The following is a 27,283-nucleotide window of genomic DNA, read 5'->3' as shown; positions in this document are numbered from 1 at the left end:
AGCTTATGCACACAAACCAGAAAAAAAGTCACAGAAAGTCTGAATTTGGCTGTGGGCCAGTTCCACAATGTCGAACGTACAGTTTGGACGCTTCATCAGCAAAGAGCATAAAAGTCATCAAGTGGATTTTATTTTTGAAACATCAGTTATACTCCAATGACTTAAGAAAGAAATTATTTATCCAATGTTTTACTGCAGTAGAAACACCATGGTGTTGGACGTACCCAGACAAATGGAATTTTATATGTACTTATTAATTAAAATTTCAGTTAAAAGTGATAGCTTAATTGCTGCTGGACATTGTAAGTAAGACTATATTTCAATTAAAAACAGAAGAAACTTAGCTTCAAATTGATATAGGGAGCCAACACGTTTCATTTGTGGCATTTTTTGAAAAAAAGGCTTTGGCATTGAGATTTATAGCTCTGCGGATTTGCCCAGTGTTAAAACGCAAATTTTCAGAATATTGTTCTAAATGTAATACTAGTGGGGCCAGGATAATGGCAATCAATTATTTATCCCTATTAACAAAGGGAAGAATAAACTGTGCAAGGTGCCTTTAGCCTCAACCTTAATTGTAGACGGTTAACACACTTATGAAAAGCACCATTGACACCACCCGTACCACACAATACAAGTATGAAGTTTCACTAATCCCTCGTTGAGCCGATGTGTTGGAGGAATACTTCCCCCCGTTTGTCGATGACATCCAGGATTTTCTCGATGGCCGTCCGGCCCCCTTGGCCCTCCCAGTAACCCTTGTCACTAAAGAGGGACTGCAGGAGCATCTGCCGTAGCCGACCCTCTCTTATCATGGCCACGGCACGAGCTGGGAAGCTGAGGCGAAGAAAGGAAGGAAACGGTACCATCGTTAAAACGAACCAAATGGAAACATTACAGTCTGTTGTTGCGCATGCATGCCAACTATTTCCTAAATCGTTAGCATGAATTCTCCAATCGGTCCAATGGTTGCCTGAACCTGAGTTCGCGTTCGGATGATTTAGGAACTCGTTCGCACGATTTAGGAACTTCACACGATGCAGGAACTCGTTCGCACGATTCAGGAACTCGTTCGCACGACTGAACCCGTTCGCCCTATTCAGAAAGCCGTTCGTACGATTCAGAAACTAGTTCCAATGGTTGCCTGAACCTGAGTTCGCGTTCGGATGATTTAGGAACTCGTTCGCACGATTTAGGAACTTCACACGATGCAGGAACTCGTTCGCACGATTCAGCAACTCGTTCGCACGACTGAACCCGTTCGCCCTATTCAGAAAGCCGTTCGTACGATTCAGAAACTAGTTCGCATGATTTAGGATCTCGCGCTCGCCCGGTTCAGGCACTCGTTGGCATAATTCAGTAAATCGTTCGCAGCTGTGGAATCATTCGCACGATCATCCGTTAAATTAGCACAATCACTCGCAAGATTGAGGAACTGGAATTACATGTATTGTTCACAACTGTACCGTTCCGGACTAAGTAATTTAAATGGTTAAACAGTTTATTGACGTAAAATATCCACACAAAAAACCTTAGCACAATCGGGAACCTTTGTACAAATTCTAGGCACGGTCGGTTTACTCGGTAACCCAACTTTGATTCCTGGGTCTCGAGTTTGAGGCGGGAAACGCAGCCATAAAGTGGGAAGAGCCTTGTTTTGAATTCCTGACGCTCGACTATGAAAGAATGCAACAAACCACATATATGCCTACCCTTCGCAGTCTCATTAATCGTAGGCTTATATTTGGAGCGTTATCTACCCGAATAGATCTATAATTTTCCCTAGGTTTAAATTTTGCTCGTTCCTTCTAGCTTATTCTGTGAGACTCTTTGGCAATAAGGATAATTGTTGTTTGCCCAGGATCTCAGATGAAAAAAAACCCCGTACGTCTTACGACGTCTTACGACGTTTACTGGTTGGTTGGAGATGGGAGAACCTTGAACAGATATTCTCACAAATTCCCATCTACTATCGTTACCCCAAAACCATGCTCTAAAGTCTTCTGTGAAGGAAAGTACTGAAATGGAGTAATAACTGAAGGATAAATCAAGTCGTCAGAGTTTGACAATCCCGGTGCGTAATCACTGTTCACTCGTACGAGGCCCCCTCCAATGGAGAAACCATTGCGCACGCTATGTACAAAGCAACTGCCCCGTGACGGATTATCTGAACATTGCTTTTGCCATTGAAGGAGGCCTCCGTGATAGAATTGACAGCGTGCCTAGATTGGTCTACAAACCGAGAAAATGATCATTCTATAGATTGTTTTAGGGCTATGGCCTTAAAAAAAAAATCGTGTGTATATATTCACGCGCATGGAACTCAACCCTGACCAAATAAAACACTGTTCAAAATTGTCCGTCATACACAGCCGACACCAGAACATGCCGCTCTCTTACATCATAATTGGATAATCACCACCTGCTCTCCAACAGGAGGAAAAAGGTCAGGTTTGGGTCAAAACATCTGTATCCATGGCAACAGAGACAGCCGGAAGGCAAAAACGGAAACTATTTGATGAAAAAAATAATCACCTAGTAGACGAGTGCAAATTGTGCGAATATCGATGCCTTTTGTTGCTATGGAAATGCCGTGACGCTCAGGGACATTTCTTAATGCACATTTTATTTTTCCCACCTTTTCACGTCTGGTGTTACTTGTGTCACCAGAGGGCGTTGTTGCTTGGGGTCAACAGAGGCCAACTCAGTAACCGAATCGTGTTTGTATAACTTAAGAGACTGAACTTATAGACAAGTAAAAAAAAATATTGAGCTCTGTGAAAAAGCGAAAACGCTCGACTTTAAACAGCTTTGACAGCAAACTACCTTTTGATCGCAATGAGAAAATTATTGGCTACCCCGGAGACTTGTGGGATTATTCTGATATCATTTTCAGGATACGACAATGATTTCATTTTTACTGAATTATCACGTACCTTAATGTGATCCACGGAAAAGGTAAAAAAACCCGGTGGTTGTGTTCAAAATTACACAACCGTAAAAGTACATGAGCGATTTGAATGATTCTTTCTCTAAAAAGAAAGCTTGTTAATTGGGCGTTCATATATCCTATAGATCTGGACAGCGCTACATGCAGAACTTTTTAAAAAAAATTATAGGGGCACCATTTTTGTTTTTCCTTTTATTTTTACTAACAATTATAGACTTCAAATTGCATTCTAAAAAATGAAACGTGATTGTAAATCGAACATACCAACTGTACGCAAGCATTTTCGAGATTTTTTCAATAAAATAGCAGTCAATAGTTGATTTAAAAACCACTGTACGCGTTCGATTATTTTTACCTGTTGATTCCTCGAAGGATCCACTTGTCCAACTTGTCCGCGGGAGAAAGAAGGTCGACCAAGTTTTCGACCAGAACGATACGGTCTGCCTCTCCCGAGGACAGACGGTAGTTGCACCCGATTCTCACCTGGTGGTCGCTGTCCGCGTTAGTGCCGCTTCTTACCGGACACTGGAGGCGAGAGGCCGGGCTTCCGCCCACCACGGCCCGGCCGCACCGCCGCCTCCTTTCGGTCACTTTCAGGCCGCAGCATCCGAAGTCTAATCGGTGGTAAATCTGAAAAAAAGGAAGAAGGCAGGAGCAGTGCAGGTGTGATCGGTTTACTTAGACTGATATCGTCTCAGTGGATAATGGGCTAAAATCTGGACCGGACGGGCACAAGAAGATCGGTGGAGTGGGAACTGGGTAATAAGATGCTTAAGAGTCCCCTGAATTTTTAAAAGGGAACCACGCCCACATGTCGGCCAAAGAGAGGGGATTATTAAGTAGAATAGAAGCGATGAGCTGACGGGAGACAAAGGCCCTGCATTGTGCTTGATCAAATAACCACGAAAATTGTGATCGAAGGGGCGATACTTTTCCAGGCCCCAGGGGCCTTCGTTTCCCGCGGCCCGTGCGCCCGTCCTGGTCCAAGGGATTCCTGTTTAACCGTGTAAAGAACATCTTTCTATTCCAAACTGAGCTCATTATGAGTTCAGTGCACCTACCTGTAAAAGAAAGTCAAAGAGTGCCACAGCACCCCAGTCCTCAGTCAGAACATTATTGCACCATTCTAACCCCTCTGTACCCTCAACCCCAGCTATACAGTCACTCAGTTGCGTCCGGGTCAGTTCGGCAAGTTCCGCGTCCACGTACAGGCCTGGTTCGTAAAGCATCAGCGGGCATGTTACGTCCACCGGCAGCCCGACCTGGCGTCGGAGCTCCTCGGACAGCCTTCGGGAGACCGTCGGCAGCGTTCGGTTGAACCCGAACACCCGGTCAAGGTGGAACGCGGCGACTCGGTGGATCTCGGATGGCGGGAAGAGCACAGCGCACGTGATGCCCGACTCGCCACATCGTGGGTTTCCATCGGCCGTGGCTCTGCCGCTGTTTTGCCGGTCACCCTGCTCAGCGGCTCGAATCTTACCGTCTGACCCGTAAATGAGGAATCCCAGGCCGAGCTTCCCGGCGTGCTGGGAAGAAAAAGTTTGAAATTTGGAGATGGGGTCGTTGGCCAACCGCCGTAGGATCTCCGCATCTCTTTCGCTCAGCCAGGGAGGTCGGCTGTTCAATCGCACACCGCCTTGCTCCAAATCGTCCGATCCGGCGGTGGAGATTGGTGTGTTGAAGACACGCCCTTCGTTTCTGTACTGTTGGGAATTCCTGGACATCATCGAGTGCTTCGTAATGCGGTTCTTTAGTTTGACCGGCGAGGGGTACAATTTTGACTGATTAAAAGCCGACTGGACGTTTACGAGATTCCTTGGAATTTTAGGCCTTCTCGCGACTGCCATGCTACTGAGCTTGCTACCATGTTGCCGAATTCCTCCAAATTCCATCCCCGCTCGTCCCTTTTGGTTTTTATCAACCGCTATCCGGTAATCCTGTCTGACATTGACCTGTTTGCCGGGTTTATCTCCCAGGCCGACCCCCCTCACTCCCTCAGCGTTGGCATGCGTGCCATTCAACTGTTTCTCGTCCACGTCGGTATTAGTGTCGCTACCGCGTGTGATGTACCTCACCATCGGGGCTGCGGCTCCGTTTGCCCCGGTCTGAGTGTCACTCTTATCCAGATGTTTCCCAGACAAGCGGCGAAATTGCCGGGGCGAATCGATGTACAGGTCCCAGCGCCCACCACCGACCGTGTCCTCGCCGTCGGTCTGCCACGAGTCGATGGAGATGACATGGAGACTCCGGGGGTCTACTGACCGGCCATCGTCCGCTGCGTTGGCCCGGTTGATACCCCGGTACAGCAGGGAGTTGGTGGCGATGAACACGGTGAGCACGAGGAGCAGCAGCCATCGCCACCACGAGGATGCAAGAAGACGACGCAACCGGCGCGTCCGGTGCTGGTGGGTTCGGCCGGGTTTCCAAACAATCATCTGCAAGAGATTGAATTCAAAGGAATGACAACTGCCTCTGTTGCTGGAGTCTTAGCTTCAATGTGAATCCCTAGTCATCTGAGACTAGCCTAAAGTCAGTTGGGATTGGAACTTACCAGGGGCGGATCCAGACTGCCATTTGCCGGGGGGGGGGGGCTGGAATTATTTTTTATGAACTTTGGTCCAGGACATGCGAGCGCGGAGCGCGAAGCCCTTACGGCGTGGGGTCCGGGGCCCGCTTAAGGGCCCTGAAAAAATTTGGACTTTAGATTCTCTATGGTGCAATCTGAGGCGATTCCTGGCCACTTTCCACCGTTTAGAAAACGTTTTAAACATCGAAAATTCCATTTCAATGTGTTATTATTTTGTTCTTATAAGTTTGTTATGTACTCAAAGTTGAGAACCATGTTCCATCTCTGTATTTTTTTCACAAATTTTATTTTGGAAAGGGATTTAGGCCACTGGTAGTCCGACCCTAAGCCATTCGCTGCTGAGTCAGCATACATATTCTATGCGTATATAGTCTTCGTGAGATGATGGACTCAAACACTAATGCGGGTTCGTTTGGAGGAAAATCTTCAAGAACAGGAGCCCGAGTACACATCAGTCGGTGAAGGGCAAACCCCTAATATATGGTTTGAATTCATTTCAGTATTGTCAAAAAATACCCACCAGGCTCCCATAAGAAACCACACGTGTAAATACCGTAAGGTCAAAATCACTCATGTGGGCAATTTCTAACTGGGGTGTATATTAGATTTCGTAGTCCAATCTTACAGATAAAATATTATTTTCAACGAAAATGTATACCTCAAATTTAGATGACAACTTTATTCAACATGCATGTTGCTCAATATCAGTCGAAATGGTGAAAAGAAAAGAAAATCATTAAAGAAATTTATATGCTGTTCAGTAAGGACATTTCCAAAGTCATCACATCAAATAAACCAGACACTTTGATTCGTACATAGTCGACAGACCTAAAATCATTTCGGAAGATTTGGCGAATTTGTTGAGTATGATTGTTTGTTGTATTTCAAGTTCAACCCCCACACAATTTCCCAGACAAATGATTCCTCTCCATGAAGCACTCACAAAACAAATCATTCACTTTTGGAATGCGACATGGTTTACAATTCCCCTTCCACCAACTAGAGGCCTCTTGAGGTAGAGTTGCCTACATTAGGCCAAAAAAAAAGGTCTCCGGTTTTTGGTATGCGCGCGCGTCGCCGTAGCCATGCGCGTCGGCAAAATGAAAAAGTTTTTTTTTCAATGAAAGATGATGTCTCAAAACCGCCAAACTCACTGGTTTGACTGGAATCTTGCTGCTGCACAATTTTAATGTGTTTTTAGATTGGGTTATGGTCGAGAATAAGCTTTATGTGGCTTCTCTGGACTCCCATATATTTGCACTAAGCTTAGTCGGGCACCATTTGCAGTCATCAGCCGACATTTGAAGCAAAAAAATCAGGTAAAAAAAACAAACAAGCCGCGTCGCCGGAGACTTTTTTTTTGGGCCTTACCGACAAATCTACATTTTCATTCGCTTTTAATATTATTGAACCACATGTTCGATAATGCACATGTAAACATCATTTTCTTCATAAGGAGCAACGGTGATTGGAGTAGAATCCAACACACGGCGGCCAAAGTTTACGATGAGTAAAATAACTGACGTAGGGCCCACTATGCATGCAGCAAACACAGCAAGACATTGAATTGGTTTCAATTGCACACACCCACCCACACAAATTGTGAACACTATGGAAATAGCAACTTTGATTACATAATTATTTCAAATAAAAATCTTATTTCGAGTGTCTATGATGTATATAGCATTCTAAATGTGCTTGGATCCTTAAATTGTTCACCATAATGCAATGTGTTGTTTTTTTAAAAGTTAACTTATATAATTATAGCTGCCTGTCATGCACTGTCTTCTACTTCGGTTGACAAATTAATTTTTAATAAGAGACGAACTTCACCAGAAGGAAGCACGGGGAAGTCCTAATTTAGGGGGGAATATTGAGAGGTAAGTGATTAGTGATCCCGCCTTCCGTTTATGATTGAATGATTGCAATTAAATGTTTTTTTTTTATATATTTATATTTTCAAATCCTCAACCTTGCGAAGCCTCATGGCCCAGCATGCAGAGTTTACCTCGGTGCGCGTCGGTAAATTTGTGTTCTTTCCTATGGAGCATACTTGATATTACCAGGCTTGAGTGGAGGCTAGTATTATTTAATTTGGTGCGAATGTCGGACTTAATTTTCCTTTTAAAAAAAATCCCCCAGAGCCTCGAATCAGAAAAAAAAAATCGCTGCTATACAATTAGTATACGACTGGAAAATGATATTTATAAAATAAATCTTAAAAAGGTTAACAAAAAAAAAACCCGAGTGAAAGATAGGGAAGGAATCGAACCCGGGACATTCTGACCAAGAGCCAGCTTGCCTAACCACTAGGCAACGACGGTCATCAACCAAACCTTGCAATTCATAAATTATATACATACACGTACACACGTGTAGAGTGAGTATACGCGCCGCGCATAAGTAAAATGTTACATGATTGTATTAAAGTCGCCTGAAAAAAAGGGTGCTTTATTATACTGTAAATGAAAGTTCAGGATAGCCACACAAGGCACACGCACCCACTTAGGCCTATAGTTCCCGAACACGATATACATACACAAATGTACGGATAAGGCTGGCTCAAGCCTACCATCTGACCATGCTGTACCCGCGAGTCACCATTGACGTACGCAATGCTTGCAACGCGCTCGCGTTGTCCAACGCAAATTGAATGCGAGTGCGTCAAAAAATATCCTCGTCATTTAAGGGGGTCTGACGATTCGAAATATAGACACTAGGCCTTCGCCGTTTATAGGCCTTTATAATCGTACGTAACATAACGTCTGTGATTACAGACTCTAAAAAGTCCTATTGATGGAAATAAAACACCGTACCTTGTGCTGTTTACAATGTGTGTCGGGCCGGAGCTTGGAAAATATTCATCAGTTCATGGAGGATGAGTTTATGCGTGTGCACTGAATTGAACTAAACTGCGCACATACGGCATGCACAAACCTTCGCTGGTCCCATACGCGAAATTTCGCGCAGGGGCAGGGGCTAGGACGCAGCCTCGACTCCAGGGGCGCGTGCTCGTTCGCGCAAGGCATGATGGGAAACAACATGGCGCTGCATGATCGTACCCACAGGGCACGAGGTTGCGCAGGACGTACTCTGGTGGTAAAAAGCAGGGGACAGCGAAGAACAAACCATAACGTAAATGTCGGCATACCATTTCAAACACGGCCACGCGCGTGCACGTACGTGTCTCACTTGGACTACGCAATGCAATGGCCGGCGGACAGCTAGGCACGAGGCAGGCCGCGCTTACGTTACGTACATGCTATGATTAAAATTTATAAGCGCGCGAACTATTTTAGCCTTCGGTACGTGAGCACGTACGTGTCACGTACGTCGGACTACACATACACTGTACGTACGTACATACTCGTGTAGTTTCGTTTTTAAAATTTTTTTGTTTACCTTGGTTGTCCGCGTATCCTGCGGCCATTATAACCCGCGCATAAAGTCTTAGGAGGTGCGAGAAAATTGCCAAGCCTTTTGAACGATGTTCTTCCTCGAACTCAAAACGCGCGGCCCGTCGGATCACCGCCCGCTTTTCACCGATCATGCATAGTATACATTTTAAAATATTTGCCGGGGGGGGGGGGGCCTGCTGGATCCGCCAATGCTTACATTCCACTACCCAAAATATAATCTAACTGCGCATGTCTTGAACAGTATACTTCTGTAATTTAATTAGGAGCATCATTAATTTTGATTTTACAGTGATTATGAAGCGATTAAAGTGCTGTAAATGATTCTTAGTAAGGCATAGGCTATATCGAGCCGAAGTCGGAGCCGGGGATTCGTAATCCCCCTTAGTCTCACTCACCTCACACGAGAAGCGTGACAGCATGCAGGACCAAGGCCGCCCACGCGTCCACGCGGATGTCTCGCCGCATCACTCGCCACGCACTGTCACGGAAAAAGAAACAGCACATCCGTTTCACGGGTGATGACAAGCGTGAAAAGTGTCGAACGTGGATATCCCTAAACGGTAAACACAAATACGCCATTTACACCAATACCCAGATATGAGTCATATAACGATCAATATCATATCGTGACTGATTTATGACAGGCTTCGCGCGGTCTTAAGTTAACTGGCTTCTAACCAAGACGAAATAAAAACTAACGGGCGAATTTTTGCCGACAAAACAGTAACAGATACGTCTCATGTGTACGTTCTAGTTCACTGGCAGTTTACCCTTGTTCACCGACGAGAGACGTGCGCTTGAAATCGTCCGTGGGGGTTGAAAGATGAACCCTGCTATCGGCTCCGGTTCCCACTCGAGCGTCGAGCGAAATATAAACATGGAAATATCATTTTCGGATTCCGGCGGTATATTTTTACGTGGGTGTTCGGGGATAGACTTGATTTCAAGTCGTCGAACGGTCACGTCAAACGCCGGCCGATATAGTGTACATAGGCGCATCACAAAAGAATTATACAAGAGAAATAACAAGATCCCTTGGATTACATGTTGCCGTTACCAGAAGACGTCTGAGATTGACAGGCCATCTCCCGGGACTGCCCGAGGAAGCACCCATGCACCTACCAAGCAAGCGCTTCTAGAGCAGGCTGCCAAGAGGTGGACAACGAACCACGTGGATGAAAAGAGTAAACAGGGACATGATAACCATGGGGGTCAACATTAAAGATCAACACACCTGGCACGTGGCCCGGCATCAGACAGGGAGCAATGGAGGACACTTTAATAGTGCGCAATGTCAGATCTACTTCACGCAAGCGCCTAGATGACAGTTGCATTTGCAATGATTTTATTCTTAAATAATATACAGTTATGTTACTAGTACTACATGTACATGTATATCGTTGCATTAAATCGCCTCCGCACCGTACGGCCGCAGCCAGCCATCGAATGAAACCCGACCACAGCAATACCGACTTGAAATCAAGTCTAGTCTATTCGAGTTGCACAGTGCATGTGGCGCTGCTCCAATTCGGTCAAGGAGTTGTGTCTGGGATACGTATTGTCTCTAAATTCAATGTGGCGTGTCCTCCAGCGGAATGTGGCGCGAGGTCATGAGAGTTAGAGCTGGAGTTTTCGCTAAGCATGCTAAGCCTCGGCTTCGTTGAGGCTTCAAGGTGCCGACCAGTTAATAGGCCCAAACTTACCTATATAGGCTATACGGCGGGGAAATCAAGATTTGTAGAACTGTCAGTGTCAATTTTTCTCTCTTAATAAATGTTATATTTTTGTGGCCCCTACAAGTAGGCTTACTTGACAGTTTGTAGAACTAGTGTCCAAGTCGTTACCCCTGCATGCAGACAATTTGAACAGAAAGAGAAACGGTAAATCAAGTTTTAATTTGATGTCTGGATCACTCATAGAGTCATAGAGTTCCGGCTATTTTCCCGATTTGTTTTTTTTAACATGGGGGGGGGGGGGGATTTATCAATGTAGTTCCTATATGGGATTTTATTGACTGTTCTGCAGCCTATCAGCTACCTTCAGCAGACTACGACGGTCCCTCAATATGAGGCAGGTCCATGCTGCGGTCGGGGAACACAAAAACATTTGAGGAAATTGTCCATTCCAAAATGATTGAGGAGTGAGAGAAGATGAAGCTGGAGCGGTGCCGAGGTTTGGCAAACATCAAAATGGGACAGAGTTAAAAACACGACACTGACTGTGTAAACCTGTCTTGTGCATGTGCTCATCGTCAACACGAGCCAGACGCGCCTTAATGACCATCTCAGACTGCTTGGTTATTTCCTGATAATGTCAAATATGATATACTCAGCCACATGGCTGTGCCGCGTGTACTTATTCCAAAAGGGCAGAGGAGGGCGGGGTGCAGCTAATAATGAAGAGGGACAAGTTACTTGATTTAGGGACTCGGTTAAAAAAAAACCCAGCAAAGAGCTAGAGGTGTACGTAGGTGCTCATTCGTTTGAAATGTTGTTACAGTTTTTCTGTGTTTAACTGGACTTCAAAATTCAAAAGGTATACTTTTCCATCTTATGAATTCCATCTTATGAAGGTATACTTTTCACGGGAAAAAACTCGTTTGGTGCAAAATAGATCTCATTTGCTAGCGCAAAATAACGTGCAGGTCCCCAAGTATTATAGGTAGTCTGATGATCAGACGTTGTGTGGAGAGCCACACGACGAACGTGATGGGCCGTGCATATAGATTTTATGCGACCCCGCGCGCCAGCCAATCGGAGCCGCCTTTAGAAGTTGTGACGTCATTTAGAGCGCAAACTCAGCCGAAATAGCTGTTGATAGCTGCCATGCTTTTGTAATACAACACCGGGTTAACGAAGACCCGATAGAAGGCGCACGCTGAATGGTTAGAATCTGGAGGTCAAGAGCAGTGTTGTTTTGAGTAATCTGCACGCATATCCATTGACGGAAAATAATTATAGGCCCATGGTCTACGAATACAACGATATTAAATATCTCGAAATGACCGTAATGTCGCGCGCGTAAACATTTTGGTACACGTTCACGACGGTCATTTTTTCTTGGCGATATCTAAATTTGTCAAGCCGATAATGAAAAAATTGTTGAGGAGACAGAGTTTTAATGCTGCCTATAAACGACTGAATGTTGTCACTTTATCGATCACTATACTTACCTTTTTAGTCGGAGACAACGTGCGAACTTTCGATGTTTTGCAGCGCAGGCAGCTGTAGTAGGTCTAATGCATCCACGTGATTTTACATCCACCCAACTTTTCATGTTTTGATACCACGGCGCGAGGCATTTTGATTCCTTTAAAATGACAGTGTTTCGACCCCGGAACACACACGGCAGTGCGCTATTTGAACGTTCCAGATGGTAACATTTAAACCACGTGGTTTTCATTTAAGGCTGAACATTTTAAACATTCCAAACTTGCAAGAATGTAATCAGACCATATACAGCCTACGTGAGCTCAATGGTTTTCATACTTCAGACACGGCATGCGCGCGTGTAATTACGAGACTAAGTCTGTGAATGGCACGTAGGGGGGGGGGGGGGGTGTCTTAATTCGGCTATGCCCAACCCACATGCCCCCTGCATCCAGCATTGGTACAGCATTCGTCAAGGGTAAAACCAGCCTGGAATTAAAGACCACACTATTGAAAATTCATAATTGATGCAATATGGTGCCGTTAATATAATTAAAAAAAATGAAATTCCTTTTTACACCACAAACTGGGTAATATCAAAGATTGGTTTTCTAATGACTATTAAAATTCCCATTATGTGAACAAAATAGAACTACTTTGGCGCTTTGTAGTTCAGCGGAGATTTATGACCCTGTCAGCTATATTTTTTTCTTTCGCATCGGTTTCCGGTTGATTTGGTTCCGTGTCATAAATTAAGCGGGGTTTTATTGCCACAATTTATTCTCTGATGAAGAAAATGTATGCCCTGTTAATAATCCCACGTGGATTGGTGCTGCCAATGCAAGAATGACGTGTGGCACACACCTGGGTTGTTGTCATATTTTTTGAGAAATATTTTAACGAGCGGATGCTGCTAAGTTACGGTCCGTTTTTACCGGGGCAGAAGGTCAGGACTCGCCGGGGGTGTGGCCCGGCTGCAGCACCCGGGCACTGGCTAGGTGAGAACATGCTGGGTAAATCAATCCACCGTCCGGACCAGAATACTCGGCTAGTAGGACGCCGTTTGGGTACCCACCAGGTGGACGTGCCACAACCTCAAGGGGGAAAGAGTCTCTGCTTCTGGTGTTTGCGTTCGTGGTATTTTTGTGATGATTGTGACAAACATCGACTGACATTTTCTTTTAAAGAATTTAACCAGGTTTTACAAAATATCACGCAACGCTATATTTTGCAGGTGTGATAATCGCAGGGTAGTTGTCGATTCTATCCGTAGTTTCAAAGGAAAGAATGTAGTACCACGACGCCACTTTGTTAGCCAAATTAAAGAGTCTAAAGGCTCGACATTGTTTGTGGGTGGGGTGGGTGGGTTTCAGCATATTTCCAATGATTGTCTATCATTGAAGTTCATGGTGGAAAAAGTGGCGTTACAGAGGAATCTCGATAAGTCAAACCTCAGGGGAATTGACTCAAATTTTGAGTTAAGCAGAGTTTTTGAGTTATCCAGTGGATTTTCTATTCAACAACAATTGACAGGAATAAGTTTTCACTTCGAGTTAGAAAGAATTTTGAGTTAACAGGTTATATCGAGATTTCACTGTATATAGATAGGCCTACTGCATTATACTTGTTTTGAACGAGTAATCAAATTCTTCTAAAATTTAACCAATCTAAATGGTACGCGTTTCCCGCGCTCCAAAGACCAAGGTGACAGACTTCGACACGAATTAAGTGACAACACATCACAATGCTTTGATTCGATGACCAACACGACATTAATATAGTTGTGACGGAATCGATCGTAATTTGTACGTTATTCTGAAACGATGTAGGCCTAATACTCCCTAGGGGGTGTGCAAAATCATATTGAAATTGGAGGATTCAGGACCGTTAGGGTTAAGGCCCATCATCAGGGCCGGGCCGATCTATCCGACACCCTTCAAATTGGTCAATGGTCGAAAATAAAAGAGTGGCCTTCGGAAACATTGTTCAGAGAGTACTAGTGTTCAGCTGGGAAGTACGCGAAGAATGCCACGAGGACGCGAAATATTTCCTTGGAAATACCATTGTAATTGAACGTACAACGGAGCCGATAGCCACACAACTAGTGCACTTATCAACATAATACCCTCATTAACGAAAGGCCTACAAACCACATGCTAACACAGTTAGACAAAACAAATAAAAAAATGTTCATTGAAAATTGTATTTAAAATTGTACGATCGACCGGGTCAAAGAACAGGACTCCGTTTACGGAAAACTATATAGTGAAATTTACAGTGAAATCTCGATAAGTCAAACCTCAAGGGAGCAGGTATTTCGACTTGAGCAAAGTTTTGAGTTGAGCAGGGTTACATTGCTATACTACTACTAAAGGGAATGGATTCTTTGTTTGACTTAACAGTTGTTTTGAGTTATCAGAGTTTGACTTATCGAGATTTCAATGAATGCGGTACTTGAAAGCATAAACTAGGCCTAACTGTGAAATTGCTTTCGAAAATACTGGCGATGATGAGTAAATAAAAGATACCTTTTTGGGACTGGAGTAACAGAGCTTGCGACACCGTAACGGTGTCTTTATCAACTGGCGTTGTTGACACTGTGACGGTGTCGCAAGCTCCTGATACGAGCTCTGTAAATGAAGTCCCCAAAAGGTATATTTTATTTACTTGGTATAATAATGGGACTGAAAACAAACTTTTATGCTCGACTGGTGATGATGTTTGTCAACAACATTCTCATCATCGGTTATCTCCGACCCAACATTTCTAAACAAAGATGGGATCGGTATATCGCATGGTACAACTGCTAACCTCATTCTGTTTTTTTAGGAAGATTAACAACTCACCTGTCCCATGCAGTGTGTGACTGTTGTGATCGTTCCTCAGTCATCAAACGGCAGCTGTAGGTGCCAACTTGATCATATCACTGCTATGTAGAGTGCACATTGTGCTAGATAAAACATTTCAGCTATTCGATTGCTTACACGCTCCAATGCAAGATCCATTTCCTGTAGTTTTCGTTTGTAATGTGGCCAGTTTGTCTGGGCGCCTCAATCAGCTATAATACCCCGGGTGCACACATCGGCGTTTGTTGAGCAATCAACCGCGGTCAAAACCCAACCTGCCCCGGGGAGTTTCCGGCTGGTTCGCCTGTACACAAAAGCGGACACCCGTCGCTCCCCCCGCCACCCGCCAGCGCAACAAGTGGGTCGCAACACGAATAACAAAATCTAATTTTACACGGTGAATAAAGCTGCTACAATATAAATTAAATTGTTTGACGGTTTTACACAAACACACGCACACATCTGTATTGTCACAGAGGGGCCCACATGCAGCACGCGCATTGTATGCAGGGTTTGATCAGCTGTGCATGACCAAACAATAAACATTGTACTGCCATTGATCTGAATTACTACTTGCAACATTAGGAAACCAGACATTGAACATATATGTACAACAGAAATAAGATTGCATACATTAAAGACAGGGTACCCATTCCTATGTGCTCCGTGCGCCAACAAAAGAGGGCGCATATGACCGTACCCTTGAAGATACAACAGAAATAAGATTCAAGTTGTAATCCTTTCATTTCCGTAAGATTTTGAGGCGTACTAATGAAAGGCAGTGTATCCATTCCTATGGGCTCCGTGCGCCAACAAGGAGGGCGCGTTAGTTGACGCGACACAGCGTGCCGTACTTTGTACTGTACTGGTTCGCGCGCGAAGTACACACGACGACTTCCTGAATGTGCCTCAACTATTAGCCACAGCGTATATTCGCGCTGGTCTCCCAGACTAACCCCCGCCCCCAACAACTTTGGATCATTCGAAATACGCAGTGGATGGACCGGGAACCAGTCTAGGAGTCTCCCCCAACTCTCCTTGATTTTCTGGCCATTGAAGGAGTATACTAATTGTGCACGAAGCCCATTGGTCGAGAGCCCGTCACGTGGCCGATCTTAAACGGTTGATACAGTTAAAACACCGGCTGGCTGGTTTTAAACACTTTCAAGTGTCACAATAAATTTGTACTATGAAATCTGGTCCCTTTCACCCTTTTATTGGTTGAACGCATTGATCTCCATTGCATAATAAGATAAAGAATTTAAGGTCTCTGAAACATCACACTTGCAAAACTTGATTTGTTACTTCAGGTCGTCGTGATATCTTTATAGGCCGACTGAAACAAGTCAGGGAAAAGTATTGGACTTTTCCTCCGCCGGGTTTCAGTCTAAACCTATACAACAACAGGACAATAAATTAAGCAACCTATATCAGGGGCTGATTAAGTGTTCCGTAGGCCCTAGGCATCAGTGTTTCGTAGGCCCTCCAATTTCATAGCGCTGGTAAGCGCTGGACCCTCACATGTGTTGTTGATGCTAAGCTAAGCTAAGCAAGCCAGGCCAGTTAGCTCTAAAAGCCTGTTGGCACCGCGTGCTTTTCAGACCGACAAACTTAACAGGTAAATTCAATAATTATGTGCATGTAGATGAAGCTACGTCCGCGTCTGTTGGTGAAATCGAAAATTTTGAGAGCAAATTTTAAAAAACATTTGTTGTGTGTATACACATGTTTATGGTGTAATCGAGGACACGCAAGTACACACGTACACATCCTTGTGTAATTGAGAACAGAAGTCAAATCGAGGTCGTCCTCGATTAGAAAAAGTGTACAGAACCAATTGGAGATGTTGATCGATGATGAGGAACAATAGAAAATCCTCGATTAACACAATAAGCAGGCCATCAAGTGCACGCACTGTTGTGCTTTATGGCAGACTGCAGTATTTTCGTAGGCCCTCAAAAATTTTCGTAGGCCGTGGATTTTTCGTAGGCCGTGGATTTTTTGAAGGTCGTGGATTTTTCGTAGGTCCAAGGCACAGTGCCTACTGTGCCTATTAGATAATCCGGGCATGACATATATAGCGTTGAAATAACGTGACATTATATCTGTAACTTGAAAATAGAGTTTTTGGAACAGTTTTGTTTATAAATGTGTGCGTAGAAAAATAAGTTTTATTTTAATTTTATAAAAAAAAGATGTTTTGAAAGTGGCTTTTATATCATTCATTTTGCATCCCACATCAGCCACAAACTTTTTGAGGTAAAATGGAGTTGTGCATAGTGATAAATTGCGCCAAATATTCATATATACATAAGTATAATATGCACAGGATGGCCTACAAGTCCAGTATGGATTTGCATATGATGAATTGGAATCGTCTCATAAGGACCACACTCACTACTTCAGACAGGTAGTTTCCAAATAAACTACCGGTCCTTATTTCGCATTACTTTTTACAGAATACATTTCAATTTCATATGCGGGGTTGGAGATCCCCACGCTTCGGGTTTCCACTATCGGTACAGCGGGGTCAACCTTGGCTTCATCAGCCGAGTTGTTCTCGGTGTTCTCGCTCGCTTTTCGACAGCATCGCGTGGCAAACTTTCTCTTGATGGGGATCAGCACCGTGCACAGAGTCGACAAGCCAAAACTGGCAACTACTGCAAACAGACTTAGGGTGTAGCTGCCGGTCTGGTCGTAGAATACACCTGCAGAGCAAAGTGAAATTGTCACAAGACGTCTTCAGTGAAAACCACAACTCCGGCAATTACAACCACGATGGCCAAGTAAATGTACACTTACGATGAATATTTTGGGGGACTTATATATCTTTATCATGCTGCCACCATTTCAGTCATGTTCCCTGTATCCAATTAACAGTACTGAATGTTTTTTTGTGCCAAAAAGGAACCAGAATATTTTTCCTTCCAGCCTCGCTTTTGGTTACGTTGATTTGAATGGGAAAAAAAACACGATGGCCCCAACATGATAATGGTCTATTGGGAGGGAACAAGCCGTTTCAGAACCTTCGGTTAGGCTGGTGCGCAACAATTCACTGTCCTTGAAAAGCCCAAAGAAACTATATGCTTCAGTTTGTTTCAGATTGATCGTCATTTTTTGTTTAATGCAATCCCAAACAGCAGGGTGACCGTAAGGTCATGGCCAAATTCTGCTAAATGGACTTCAAAAATCCGTCAGAATGATCAAAAATCTGCCAAATTCCCAAGAAGTACTCGAAATACACTATTAACACTTAAAATCACATGCAGATGTTGTAGTATTGCCTTAACTAAGGTTCAAATTAATTATAAACAATCTATAGTCACATAAAGATGTTATGAAATTGCGTAGATTTTTTAAAACACTGTTGCGTCACGATAAAGTCCGGTTCCCAATGAACCTCGGCACCTAAACCAGCCAAGCTGTCCCATTATGCAAGGGTTTGTTTGAAAAAATTCAAGCTTTTTTAAACAAATGTACACATTTTTTTCAAATTTGCTATGTTTTTCTGTCAAATAACCATTTTTGCAGAATTCTGCCAGAAATCTGCCAAAAAAATCCATTCTGTCAAATTTTCTGTTAAACTCGTTTTATAACAAAAAAAGCTGTCAAAGTTAGCCGAAAATCGGCTAAAACGGTCACCATGCCAAACAGCTTCACCTGTTATCGGGGATCCTATCAGAACACCTGTTCCGAACCCGAGCAGACATATTGCAGCGACAGCACCAGGGCCGTACATCTTGAACAGCTCCAGTGCAGCCGCCATGGCAACACCGAAGATGGTTCCACGGCAGTAACCCCAAACTGAGCAAAGACAAAATCGGAATAAGTCAGATGAATTTACTGATGACATTGCACTGATGTTTAAACCTTGGGGGAAGAATTCAGAAAAAAACTGCTTGAATTTGTTCGAGAGAAAAAAAAGGTGGTAGCCTTGAATAAAAGCTCCAACTCTTTAAAGACATTATGGTAAAGCCAACAAATTCTTGTGTAGTTATTTTAATAATTCATCCTTAATTTAAATTATCTTACCAATTGACATGACGATTATGCTCCAGAAAGTTGAGCATAATGTCAGAAACCCCGAGACCATGGCCGCGACGATCAAGGCAACCACTGATACGTAGAGCTTCAAAAAAGGTAGACGATCTCCAATAATAGCAATGACAATCTTCCCGCTGACCTCTGCAGCTCCAGACACAGTCAGAGCCAGGGATATATTTTCTGTGGACAACTCGAGACCCTCCAAAAAGCTCGTCTTAAATGTTGAAAAAAGAAGATAATATACACAATTGTTCATGACATTATGGGTTTCTTTTGATTAAAATTCAAAGAGATAATGTACAAATGTTTCAAACAGGTTTTCTCAAATCAAATTTATTGGCGCTGTCCCAGCTTCAAGAAATAAGCCCCAACGTGGTACATAATATTTCAAGTAAGAACTTACATAGTTGATGATGACAAAGGACCAGCCAAGCTGTGCCATGGTGATGGCCGAAACCCATAGCCAGACCTCGACATTCAGTACCATCTCGCAGAAGAATTTCATCCTACTACGTTTTTTTCGGTCCGGATCTTCAGAATCCAGACCACCACACGTTTTGAGATCCGTAACCCCTTGTCTTGGGTCCTCATGAGATTCGCCAGATTGCTCTGCTTTATCTCTTGGAGGGGTCTCCACCTTTACGTCGGTTTCGTCTGCTTGCTGACCCTTCCTTTTCTCAGGGGGCTTCAAGAAAGGAAGGGCTGTCAGCAGACCGAGGGTAAGCATTATACCGCTGAGGATTCTGAAACAATTTCTCCAACCGTAAGATGCCGTGAGTGTATTAAGTAAAGGTCCAAAAACCATTACTCCTATTGAGGAAAAGAAAAATACCAAAAGTTTTAGCAATTCCCTCAGGTGTTGATGGATGAATGTGTTGGAGACATTGACAGAAAGTTTTGAGCTGATCGATACTATCAAATATTTAGTGCTGTATTTTGTTCTTATTGTTCGCAGCTGCTTTTGCCACTGCTGCGGCTGTTGCTCGCTGCTGCTTCTGAAGCTGCCGCTGCCGCCGCTGGGCCTGTTGCACTGTTTCTGCCGCACTAATTCTGCCGTGGCAGAGTGGTGATGTTGGTTCTGCTTTTGCTGTTGCTACCGCGGCTGTTGCTCGCTGCTGCTTCTGTAGCTGCTGTTGCCGCTGCTGCCACTGCTGTGCCTGTTGCACGGTTCTGCTTTTGATGTCGCAGCATTGACATTATCTAATAATTATTGCTGTATTTTGTTCTTATTGTTCGCACCAGCTTTTGCTGTTGCTGCCGCGGCTGTTGCTTGCTGCTGCTTCTGTAGCTGCTGCTGTTGCTGCTGCTGGCGCTGTTCCTGTTGCACTGTTTCTGCCGCACTGATTCTGCCATGGCAGAGTGGTGATGTTGAATTTTCTTTTGCTGTTGCTGCCACGGCTGTTGCTCCCTGCCACGGCTGTTGCTCGCTGCTGCTTCACATGTAGCTGCTGCTGCCGCTGCTGCTGGAGCTGTTCCTGTTGCACTGTTTCTGCCGCACTGATTCTGCCGTGACAGAGTGGTGATGTTGGTTCTGCTTTTGCTGTTGCTGCCACGGCTATTGCTCGCTGCTGCTTCTGCAGCTGCTGCTGTGGCTGCTGCCACCGCTGTTCCTGTTGCACTGTTTCTGCTGCACTGATTCTGCTGTGGCAGAGTGGTGATATTGGTTCTGTTTTTGCTGTCGCAGCTGCTGCCGTTTCTGCTTCTGTCTTTACAGCTGTGCTGTCTTTGCTGCTGCTGACCACTGTTGCTATTGCCTCTGCTGCCGCTTTTGCTGCTGTTCCTGATTCTGCTGCTGCAGCTGCTGTTGCAATTTATGAATACTTACCAACTGAGGTGCCTGTACTTGCGGCCGCAGTTGATCGACAGGCATTGCTCTGACCTATGAACCACTCCAGCAGCAGGTTCACAGACCCACAGTTCATGAAACCCGCACCGATCCCTGCCATTAAGCTGAATGTCAGGTATCCCTGAGCTAGCGAGGATATGAAGGAAGTAGCCAAGTAGCCGGCCGCCGTGAGAATAGTCCCAAGGAAGACCACACGTGCAGTGCCGATCTTCCAAGCGATGACTGCCACGAGTGGAGAGATGCAACACAGCAAGGCTGAACCCAAAGAGCCCACCCATCCTGATTGGAGTAAAACAAGCCAATTTGAATTGGGTAAGTTTGTATTAAGGAATTGAGAGATGCAGCAGTGAATCCTGCTGGTTATGCAAGGGAGGGGGAGGGCAAAATTAAGACTTTACTGTATACGTCCAAAATCGGCCTACTGTTGTTTTTTGTTTTGTGATGCCATCAAAATGCCACCAGGAGGCGGATGATCTATAGTCTAGTGCAATTAAGTAAATTTTTGGCAGGTTGCTCCGTTTTTGCTCGATGAAAATAGTGGAGTGCCCATGCACTTATGCAAAACAAGAGAACAATTCAAAATACACTGGCAATGAAAACTTTATTGGATGGATCAAGTTTGGTCAGAATTTTGTTGCGTTTTCTTTTCTTCTGTACATAGGTGACTCTTGCTACTGTGTCAGTCCGAGAAAAGGTCCCCTTTTTGTCCCATACGTAACACATCATCATCGATTGACTACACCTTGCACTTGCGTTGTCGGCACGATGACGGCCCACATGTCCCGTTCAGAACAGTGTCTTGAGTTCACCAGTAGTCACTTATTTGCTGCTGTCCTCCACAAGGGTCTTGACCATGGATTTAGAAGATGCCACCAGTTCATCCTCCGTGGTTCAGTTCCCAGATGATGATTTGGCGGGCGGGCAACTCTGGGTGTCGCAGACAGTGCCTGATGAGTTGCATCCGTCTTCCTGTTATCTTGTTGGTCAACTATTGGAGGTCGCCATAGAGTTGCTCATTGGTCACTTTCTTCATTCCGCTGAGGATCCGGGTGTGGCAGCCATCAAGGGAAGTGGGCTTCTAGTGCCTTGATGTCCTTTCCCGAGGCCGCAATTCATGGCAACCTAATGGCGACCTTGGAACTTCATGTATCTTATATAATAATCCATGTCAAGTAAGTGCTCATTAGTATAGCTTTCCTACGAGTTATTATTTTGTTTTCATTGAGGAAAGCGTACACTTGCTTAATACATAATATTATTCTCATTAAGGTGGCTTACCTGTTAGGACGGCACTGCTCTGGAACTCAGTCTGTAGTGGCACAAGGAACACACTATAGCTGTACAAAGGCCCCACTGCTATGAGGACTTGCATGAATACGGCACAAACTATCAGAAGCCTCCATCTGGTTTGAGACAACATCTAGGAACTGTTGCCCTGTACGTAGAAGACTGTGCTCAAGTTTTCAGTGACCGTTGGTGAATGTGTTCCTATGCTTTGGATGGTTGGGACACAGAACATTCCTATGGTTGGTCCAGCTGGGATTAGCCTTGCAGGACAGGTCAGACTGCTCACTGTCAGTGCGTTGTCCAGGCATACACACAACACAAGGTTATCTTGCAAACCTTATGGTGTTATTTGACCGTGAAAAACTGCATGGACAAACTACTGACCTTGTTCATGCAGTGTGTGCCATTTAGTATAGCACTGTAACTGGTACAAACAGATCGAACCGAGACCAGTCTTAAAAAAGATTGCATTTCTGCTGGGCAAACTTGCCCGCTGGACCGTATCATCCAGAATGGACAATTCAATAATACCCAACAGGATACCTATATGGCAATATATGGCCTTATATATGTAAAGTTGTTACTGATGCATGGACTAACCATTGTAATTATCACGCCACTGATTCATACGAAAGATTGATGCTTGGCCTCCTATAACACTGCAAGGATATATCATCAATAGGGACAGCTACCATGCCATCTGAAAGTGCAATTCCTCTGGTTATTTTTTAGCTGGTCCCGATTTCTCACGGGAATAGCTATTGTTTTTGTTAACATTTTTTTTTTAGCTTAGCTGTACCCAATTTTAATTGGGAACAGGTTTTGTTTTTGTTCAGATTTGTGTGCGTTGTTTTTGTTCTTTTCATTAGCCACTGTGAAGTTCAGGACACTGTTTTCATGCATGAACACAATTTACTTTTTTGCAAAAAAATAGATACTTTGTGGCCGAAAAGAGGATCCCACTTAAAAATAATACTTAAAAGCAAACCGGATCGTAATTGCAAATCCGAGATTTGAACTTGGGACCTTATGCCAAGCTAGAGTCTTTTCCACAAGACCAAGCGGTTTACGAGGCCGGGCGAGAAAAAAGAAGAAAGAAAAAAAAAAGACATGTACATAAAGCTATGGGGCAGAGTTTTCCGTGCAGATCTGAACCTTGGTGTAGTGTTTTCCATATCCTTGATGTAGTCTTTCATGCATATCTAAACCATTACACCCCTTCCCCTGTTCAAACCAGCTTACACAGTTTGCAATGCTCAGGAAAAAATATGCCAGTAAAGGCGTGGTTGGATTTTTTCTCTTGATTCAATTGTAGAACCCAATTCCATTCATGCTCAAAAGCTCGCATTTTTGTTAAGGAGCAGGAACGGATATTTGTTTTGAAATTTAATTTAAGAACCAAAAAGGTATAATGAAATATATAAACGTGTAAGTTTTAAATGAAGCATCAATTCAATTAAACAGAATATTTTTAAGTATGGACTCTGCGCACAAGTACCCCTTCAACGGCCAGAAAAGGAGAGTTGGGGGAGACCTAGACTGGTTTCCAGTCCATCCACTGCGTATTTCGAATGATCCAAAGATATTTGGGGTGGGGATTATTCTGGGAGACCATCATCAAGTTAAATGCTAATGTATTTGAATGTATTCGCGCGCCGACGACGCCTGACGTTCACGCATGAAGGATAAAAAGGCGTGCATACTTCGCGCGTAGTGCGCGTACCAGTACAGTGCGCACATGTGGTGTCCTGTCCAAGGGGCTCTCAAAAGTGGTAAAACATGCAGTCTTTTGTTGGCGCACGGAGCCCAAAATGAAAACTGCTCCTGTTTTCAGACCTCCCACAACTGCATGACATTGTAATTCCGTAGGCCAATTCCATGAATTATTTACTCTTTCGACCGACCTTTAGACCATCCACACGAAAAGATCTCTGTCAACATCACTGTCAGACATTACGAATGATAATGTATGAATATCTTAAATATCATTACTTAATCTATCCATCAAATAATGACACTGTCTGGTGTGTGCTCTTATTACAAAGTCCACAAAACGTGTTCAGATTGCAGGCTGGGCATGATGAGCAACTTTTGTAAAAAGTTTGTCTCTTATCTGTTTGATTGCTTGTACAAACATAAAAAACATTCCTTGTTGAATGCTGACAAAGTAGTCCTGTGATTTTACGTGATAAGGTGGCCAGAATCAGACCAAGACATGTAGTTTGATTCAGCTATCTCGGCCAAAAAGATTGAAAACAAAATAAAAACTGAAAAGTGACACAAGATGGTCAACAGAGGGTGCTACAAACGTGCCGAAGGGATTGCGGATTCTTAACTTTATTCCAGTGCTATTAAATTCTGGTTACACATATTTTTGTTATCTAAACACTACTTCTGACAGTAGCACTCACAAACAATTAACCATATTTATTTTAGGTTAAAAAAGGCCCTTAATCATTTCTATCAATTCCCTACAGCACGAATATTCACTGTCCTCAGCAAACCAAAGTTTGTACTTTACCCAACAGGCAGCTCAGTTTTTAAAAGGTAAAATTGTTGTTAGTAAAATTGCAGTGCAGTGTTTTTTTATGTGATGGGATTCAAATTCTCAATGTGAAGATCACATGCCCCTGATGTTACCAACAGACTCCCTTGCATGTTTCTAATGTTTAGAACTTCCCCCTGCAACTTCTCGAGAATCTTGTAATTCCGAGAGACTAGCCTACTGCAACTTGAACTATTCCAACATCTGGATCTTTTGTGTTAAATTTAAATGTGTTTCTCTTCACAGAAGTATTCATTTATGACATCTATTACAAACCAACATTAAATGAAAGTAAAATATGTAGGAGCAAGCTCAATCGGAAATATCTCGGAAGCTGCCGGCCAACAAATTCGTGTTCGTGCATGAGTCATGTGATTGTACCATGCAATTTCTGGAAGGAGTAGCGTTTTGATAAAAAAAAAAATCATCTTTTTGACCCAAGTGACCCCATGATGACCTTTGACCCCAGTTTGGTCATGTTCATGTTGGGGCTGGGCTACTAATACTGTTGACAAAGTTTGTGTTTAAAATCTGTTAACAAAATCTGTTGTGACAAAATCTGTTAAAAGATGTAAGAGCAATAGACAATGTCAACGTTTGCACTAAAAGCCCAGAGAGGCCACATAAAAATTATACTCGATCGTAACCCCATCTAATAACATGTTAAAATTGTGCAGCAGCAGGATTCCAGTCAAACCAGTGAGTTTGGTATTTGAGATATCGTGTTACCTTGAAAGACAATTTTAAAAAAATGTTGCCGACGCGCTTCGGCAATGCGTGCGCAGACCAGAAACCAGAGACCTTTTTTTTTGTTTTGCCTAAACATTATTACTACTAAAACTACAAACCCATTGCTCAATCCAACCATGCATATCCATGGACACATTTTGTTACTTGACTACTAATCAACATCTACCCAAGTGTAAGTCACTTAACAAATGGAGATCATAAATGGATTCTAGTCAGGTACCTGGGCTTGCTCTATGCAGCATACTAATTACGTGGAGCGCGGCATTCATACCGTCCTTCAGGAGCAGCGACGGTGACCTCCTTTGCACCCCTTGGAGTGCAGATCACTCCCTCGTCTTCCTTGACGACGCAGCTCATGTCAAACTTTGGACTGTGGTCGGCCAGGTAACTGCGGGTCAGGCCACGGACCCTCAGGGGTAACGGCGGATCCGGGATTGGCTCCTGCAAACAGAACACACGTTTTTTTCACCGGACACTTGGCCTCCGTAAAATCAAATAGTGGGGGGGTGGGGGGGGGGGGGGGGGGGGGGCCGCGTACCATCTTCCAAAATAGGGGGCTCTCTTCAAAACCATGCAAAACTATGCATAATCCCTGCATATTATCTGCCCATTTTCAGGGCGTACTGTAAGGGTTTTGTGGCTTGGTTTTCATATTCCCTGTTCATATCAGAACTCTTTGTACCATTTAGGGAAATGGTTACTGAAAACAAATTATCCAAAATTTTAGGGCCAGTTGTGTTTTCATCTCGAGGGGGCACATTTATGCTCGAGGGGCACTTGGCAATCCTTCAACAATGAAAGGGCGATCCAGCTTGAAGTCCTTTTAAGAAATCCAGCACAATAGAAGTTGCGATTTCATTTCATTACAAGTTGGTTAAATTACTACATGGTGAGTAAAACAAACAGCAATAATGCAAAGGAGCAATCTTTTTTTTCAAAACCAAGTTGAAGTTTGAACTTTTGAAACCTTGTAAGAATGACATATTTGTTAGTAAACTCGTGTTAAAAAAATAATTAATTGCATTTACCGTTTGTCTTTTGCGAACCTTTACACTGCAGTACCAGATTTAAGTTTTTGTCCACAAGGCATCAAAATTTTTTTACGGAAATGGTACAATAAAGACATTATAGACAACACAGATTTAAAACTGACTGAACCTTAGCTGAAGCTTTATTTTTTCTGTTTCACTTCTTTTTGCTTATGCTAAGTTTCTCTGGGCTATACTGTAGTGACTGTGTCCTGCATTGTTCACAAAATTGCAGCTCTGCCCTCTACTTGGCAACCCTGCAAGGCAATGCATGTCTCAGCTCTAGACCTCATGGAAAGAACGGCTCTGGGGGACACACTTTGTGCTCTTTAGCAATTTTGAGACGCCTCATGGACAAAAATGAAAATCGGGTACCGCAGTCAAAAGTTTCACAAAAGACAAACGGTAAATGCAATTAAGTTCATTTTTTCACACACAGTTAACTAATGAATATGTTATTCTTACAAGGTTTTAAAAATTCAAAACATCAACTTAGTTTTGAAAATAAGATGGCTCCTTTGCATTAGGCCAAAAAAAAAAAAATATTCGGTCTCTGCTCAGACCAAAGTTCCGGAATTGACGCGGCCACGCAGCTTTTTTTTTTTTTTTCCTTCCAGCTTGGATTGTACAGACAAGGTGGGTACTATTTTGCTTTTTTGGTGTCCTCATGTACATTGGTGTCCTCCATAATTTGCCTTGGTGCTTTCGATCATTTGCCTTGGTGCAATTTCCCATTCCTTGGTGCTCTTTGGTAAAAAAAATTGAGGTGCGGAAATAGAGGGCGCTGTTGGAGCTACCGCGGAACATTTTGGATAAAAAAAGATCGACGCGC

At 43.6% G+C, this 27,283-nt stretch overlaps 3 protein-coding genes across 6 annotated transcripts in view; all 3 read right to left on the bottom strand.

Moving 5' to 3' along the window:
• Nucleotides 1-108: 108 nt before the first annotated feature.
• LOC119722389 (Golgi-associated kinase 1B-like) lies at nt 109-15,557 on the bottom strand. Its single transcript, XM_038192468.1, has 5 exons — nt 14,952-15,557; nt 9,352-9,509; nt 4,012-5,385; nt 3,306-3,580; nt 109-837 (listed from the first exon to the last, which is right to left on the bottom strand). The coding sequence occupies exons 2-5, from the start codon at nt 9,373-9,375 to the stop codon at nt 651-653; spliced, it is 1,860 nt and encodes a 619-aa protein (XP_038048396.1). The 5' UTR covers nt 9,376-9,509; nt 14,952-15,557; the 3' UTR covers nt 109-650.
• Nucleotides 15,558-16,146: 589 nt separating this feature from the next.
• Nucleotides 16,147-23,567, bottom strand: LOC119722387 (monocarboxylate transporter 5-like). 2 transcript variants are annotated; one of them, XM_038192467.1, is made up of 7 exons: nt 22,120-22,208; nt 21,584-21,963; nt 20,821-21,120; nt 19,399-19,805; nt 18,984-19,209; nt 18,612-18,755; nt 16,147-17,659 (listed from the first exon to the last, which is right to left on the bottom strand). In XM_038192467.1, the coding sequence occupies exons 2-7, from the start codon at nt 21,618-21,620 to the stop codon at nt 17,388-17,390; spliced, it is 1,386 nt and encodes a 461-aa protein (XP_038048395.1). In that variant the 5' UTR covers nt 21,621-21,963; nt 22,120-22,208; the 3' UTR covers nt 16,147-17,387. The 2 variants fall into 2 exon arrangements, with proteins under 2 accessions (XP_038048395.1, XP_038048394.1); XM_038192466.1 differs by lacking the exon at nt 21,584-21,963 and having other exon boundaries at nt 22,120-23,567.
• Nucleotides 23,568-25,129: 1,562 nt separating this feature from the next.
• The window catches only part of LOC119722386 (low-density lipoprotein receptor-related protein 4-like), a 56,054-nt gene continuing 53,900 nt past the window's right edge, over nt 25,130-27,283 (bottom strand). For all 3 annotated transcript variants that reach the window (XM_038192463.1, XM_038192464.1, XM_038192465.1), the window contains one exon: nt 25,130-25,864. In XM_038192463.1, coding sequence (XP_038048391.1) covers nt 25,667-25,864 — 198 coding nt within the window. In that variant the 3' untranslated portion in view covers nt 25,130-25,666. The remainder of the gene's footprint in view (nt 25,865-27,283) is intronic.

This window comes from Patiria miniata, unplaced genomic scaffold (assembly GCF_015706575.1).
Source record: "Patiria miniata isolate m_02_andy unplaced genomic scaffold, ASM1570657v1 HiC_scaffold_15, whole genome shotgun sequence".
Lineage (NCBI taxonomy): Eukaryota > Metazoa > Echinodermata > Asteroidea > Valvatida > Asterinidae > Patiria > Patiria miniata.
This window is presented reverse-complemented; position numbering and strand designations above follow the sequence as displayed.

Coding starts and splice junctions, on each gene's coding strand:
- LOC119722389 (XM_038192468.1), bottom strand. CDS start 9,375: ATGCTGTCACGCTTCTCGTGTGAG. Junction 5,386..9,351: donor TGTCACGCTTCTCGTGTGAG/GTGAGTGAGACT, acceptor AATCTCTTGCAG/ATGATTGTTTGGAAACCCGG. Junction 838..3,305: donor ATCCTTCGAGGAATCAACAG/GTAAAAATAATC, acceptor TCTTCGCCTCAG/CTTCCCAGCTCGTGCCGTGG.
- LOC119722387 (XM_038192466.1), bottom strand. CDS start 22,261: ATGTTGTCTCAAACCAGATGGAGGCTTCTGATAGTTTGTGCCGTATTC. Junction 19,806..20,820: donor AAGTACAGGCACCTCAGTTG/GTAAGTATTCAT, acceptor TTTCCTCAATAG/GAGTAATGGTTTTTGGACCT. Junction 19,210..19,398: donor CCTTTGTCATCATCAACTAT/GTAAGTTCTTAC, acceptor TCAACATTTAAG/ACGAGCTTTTTGGAGGGTCT.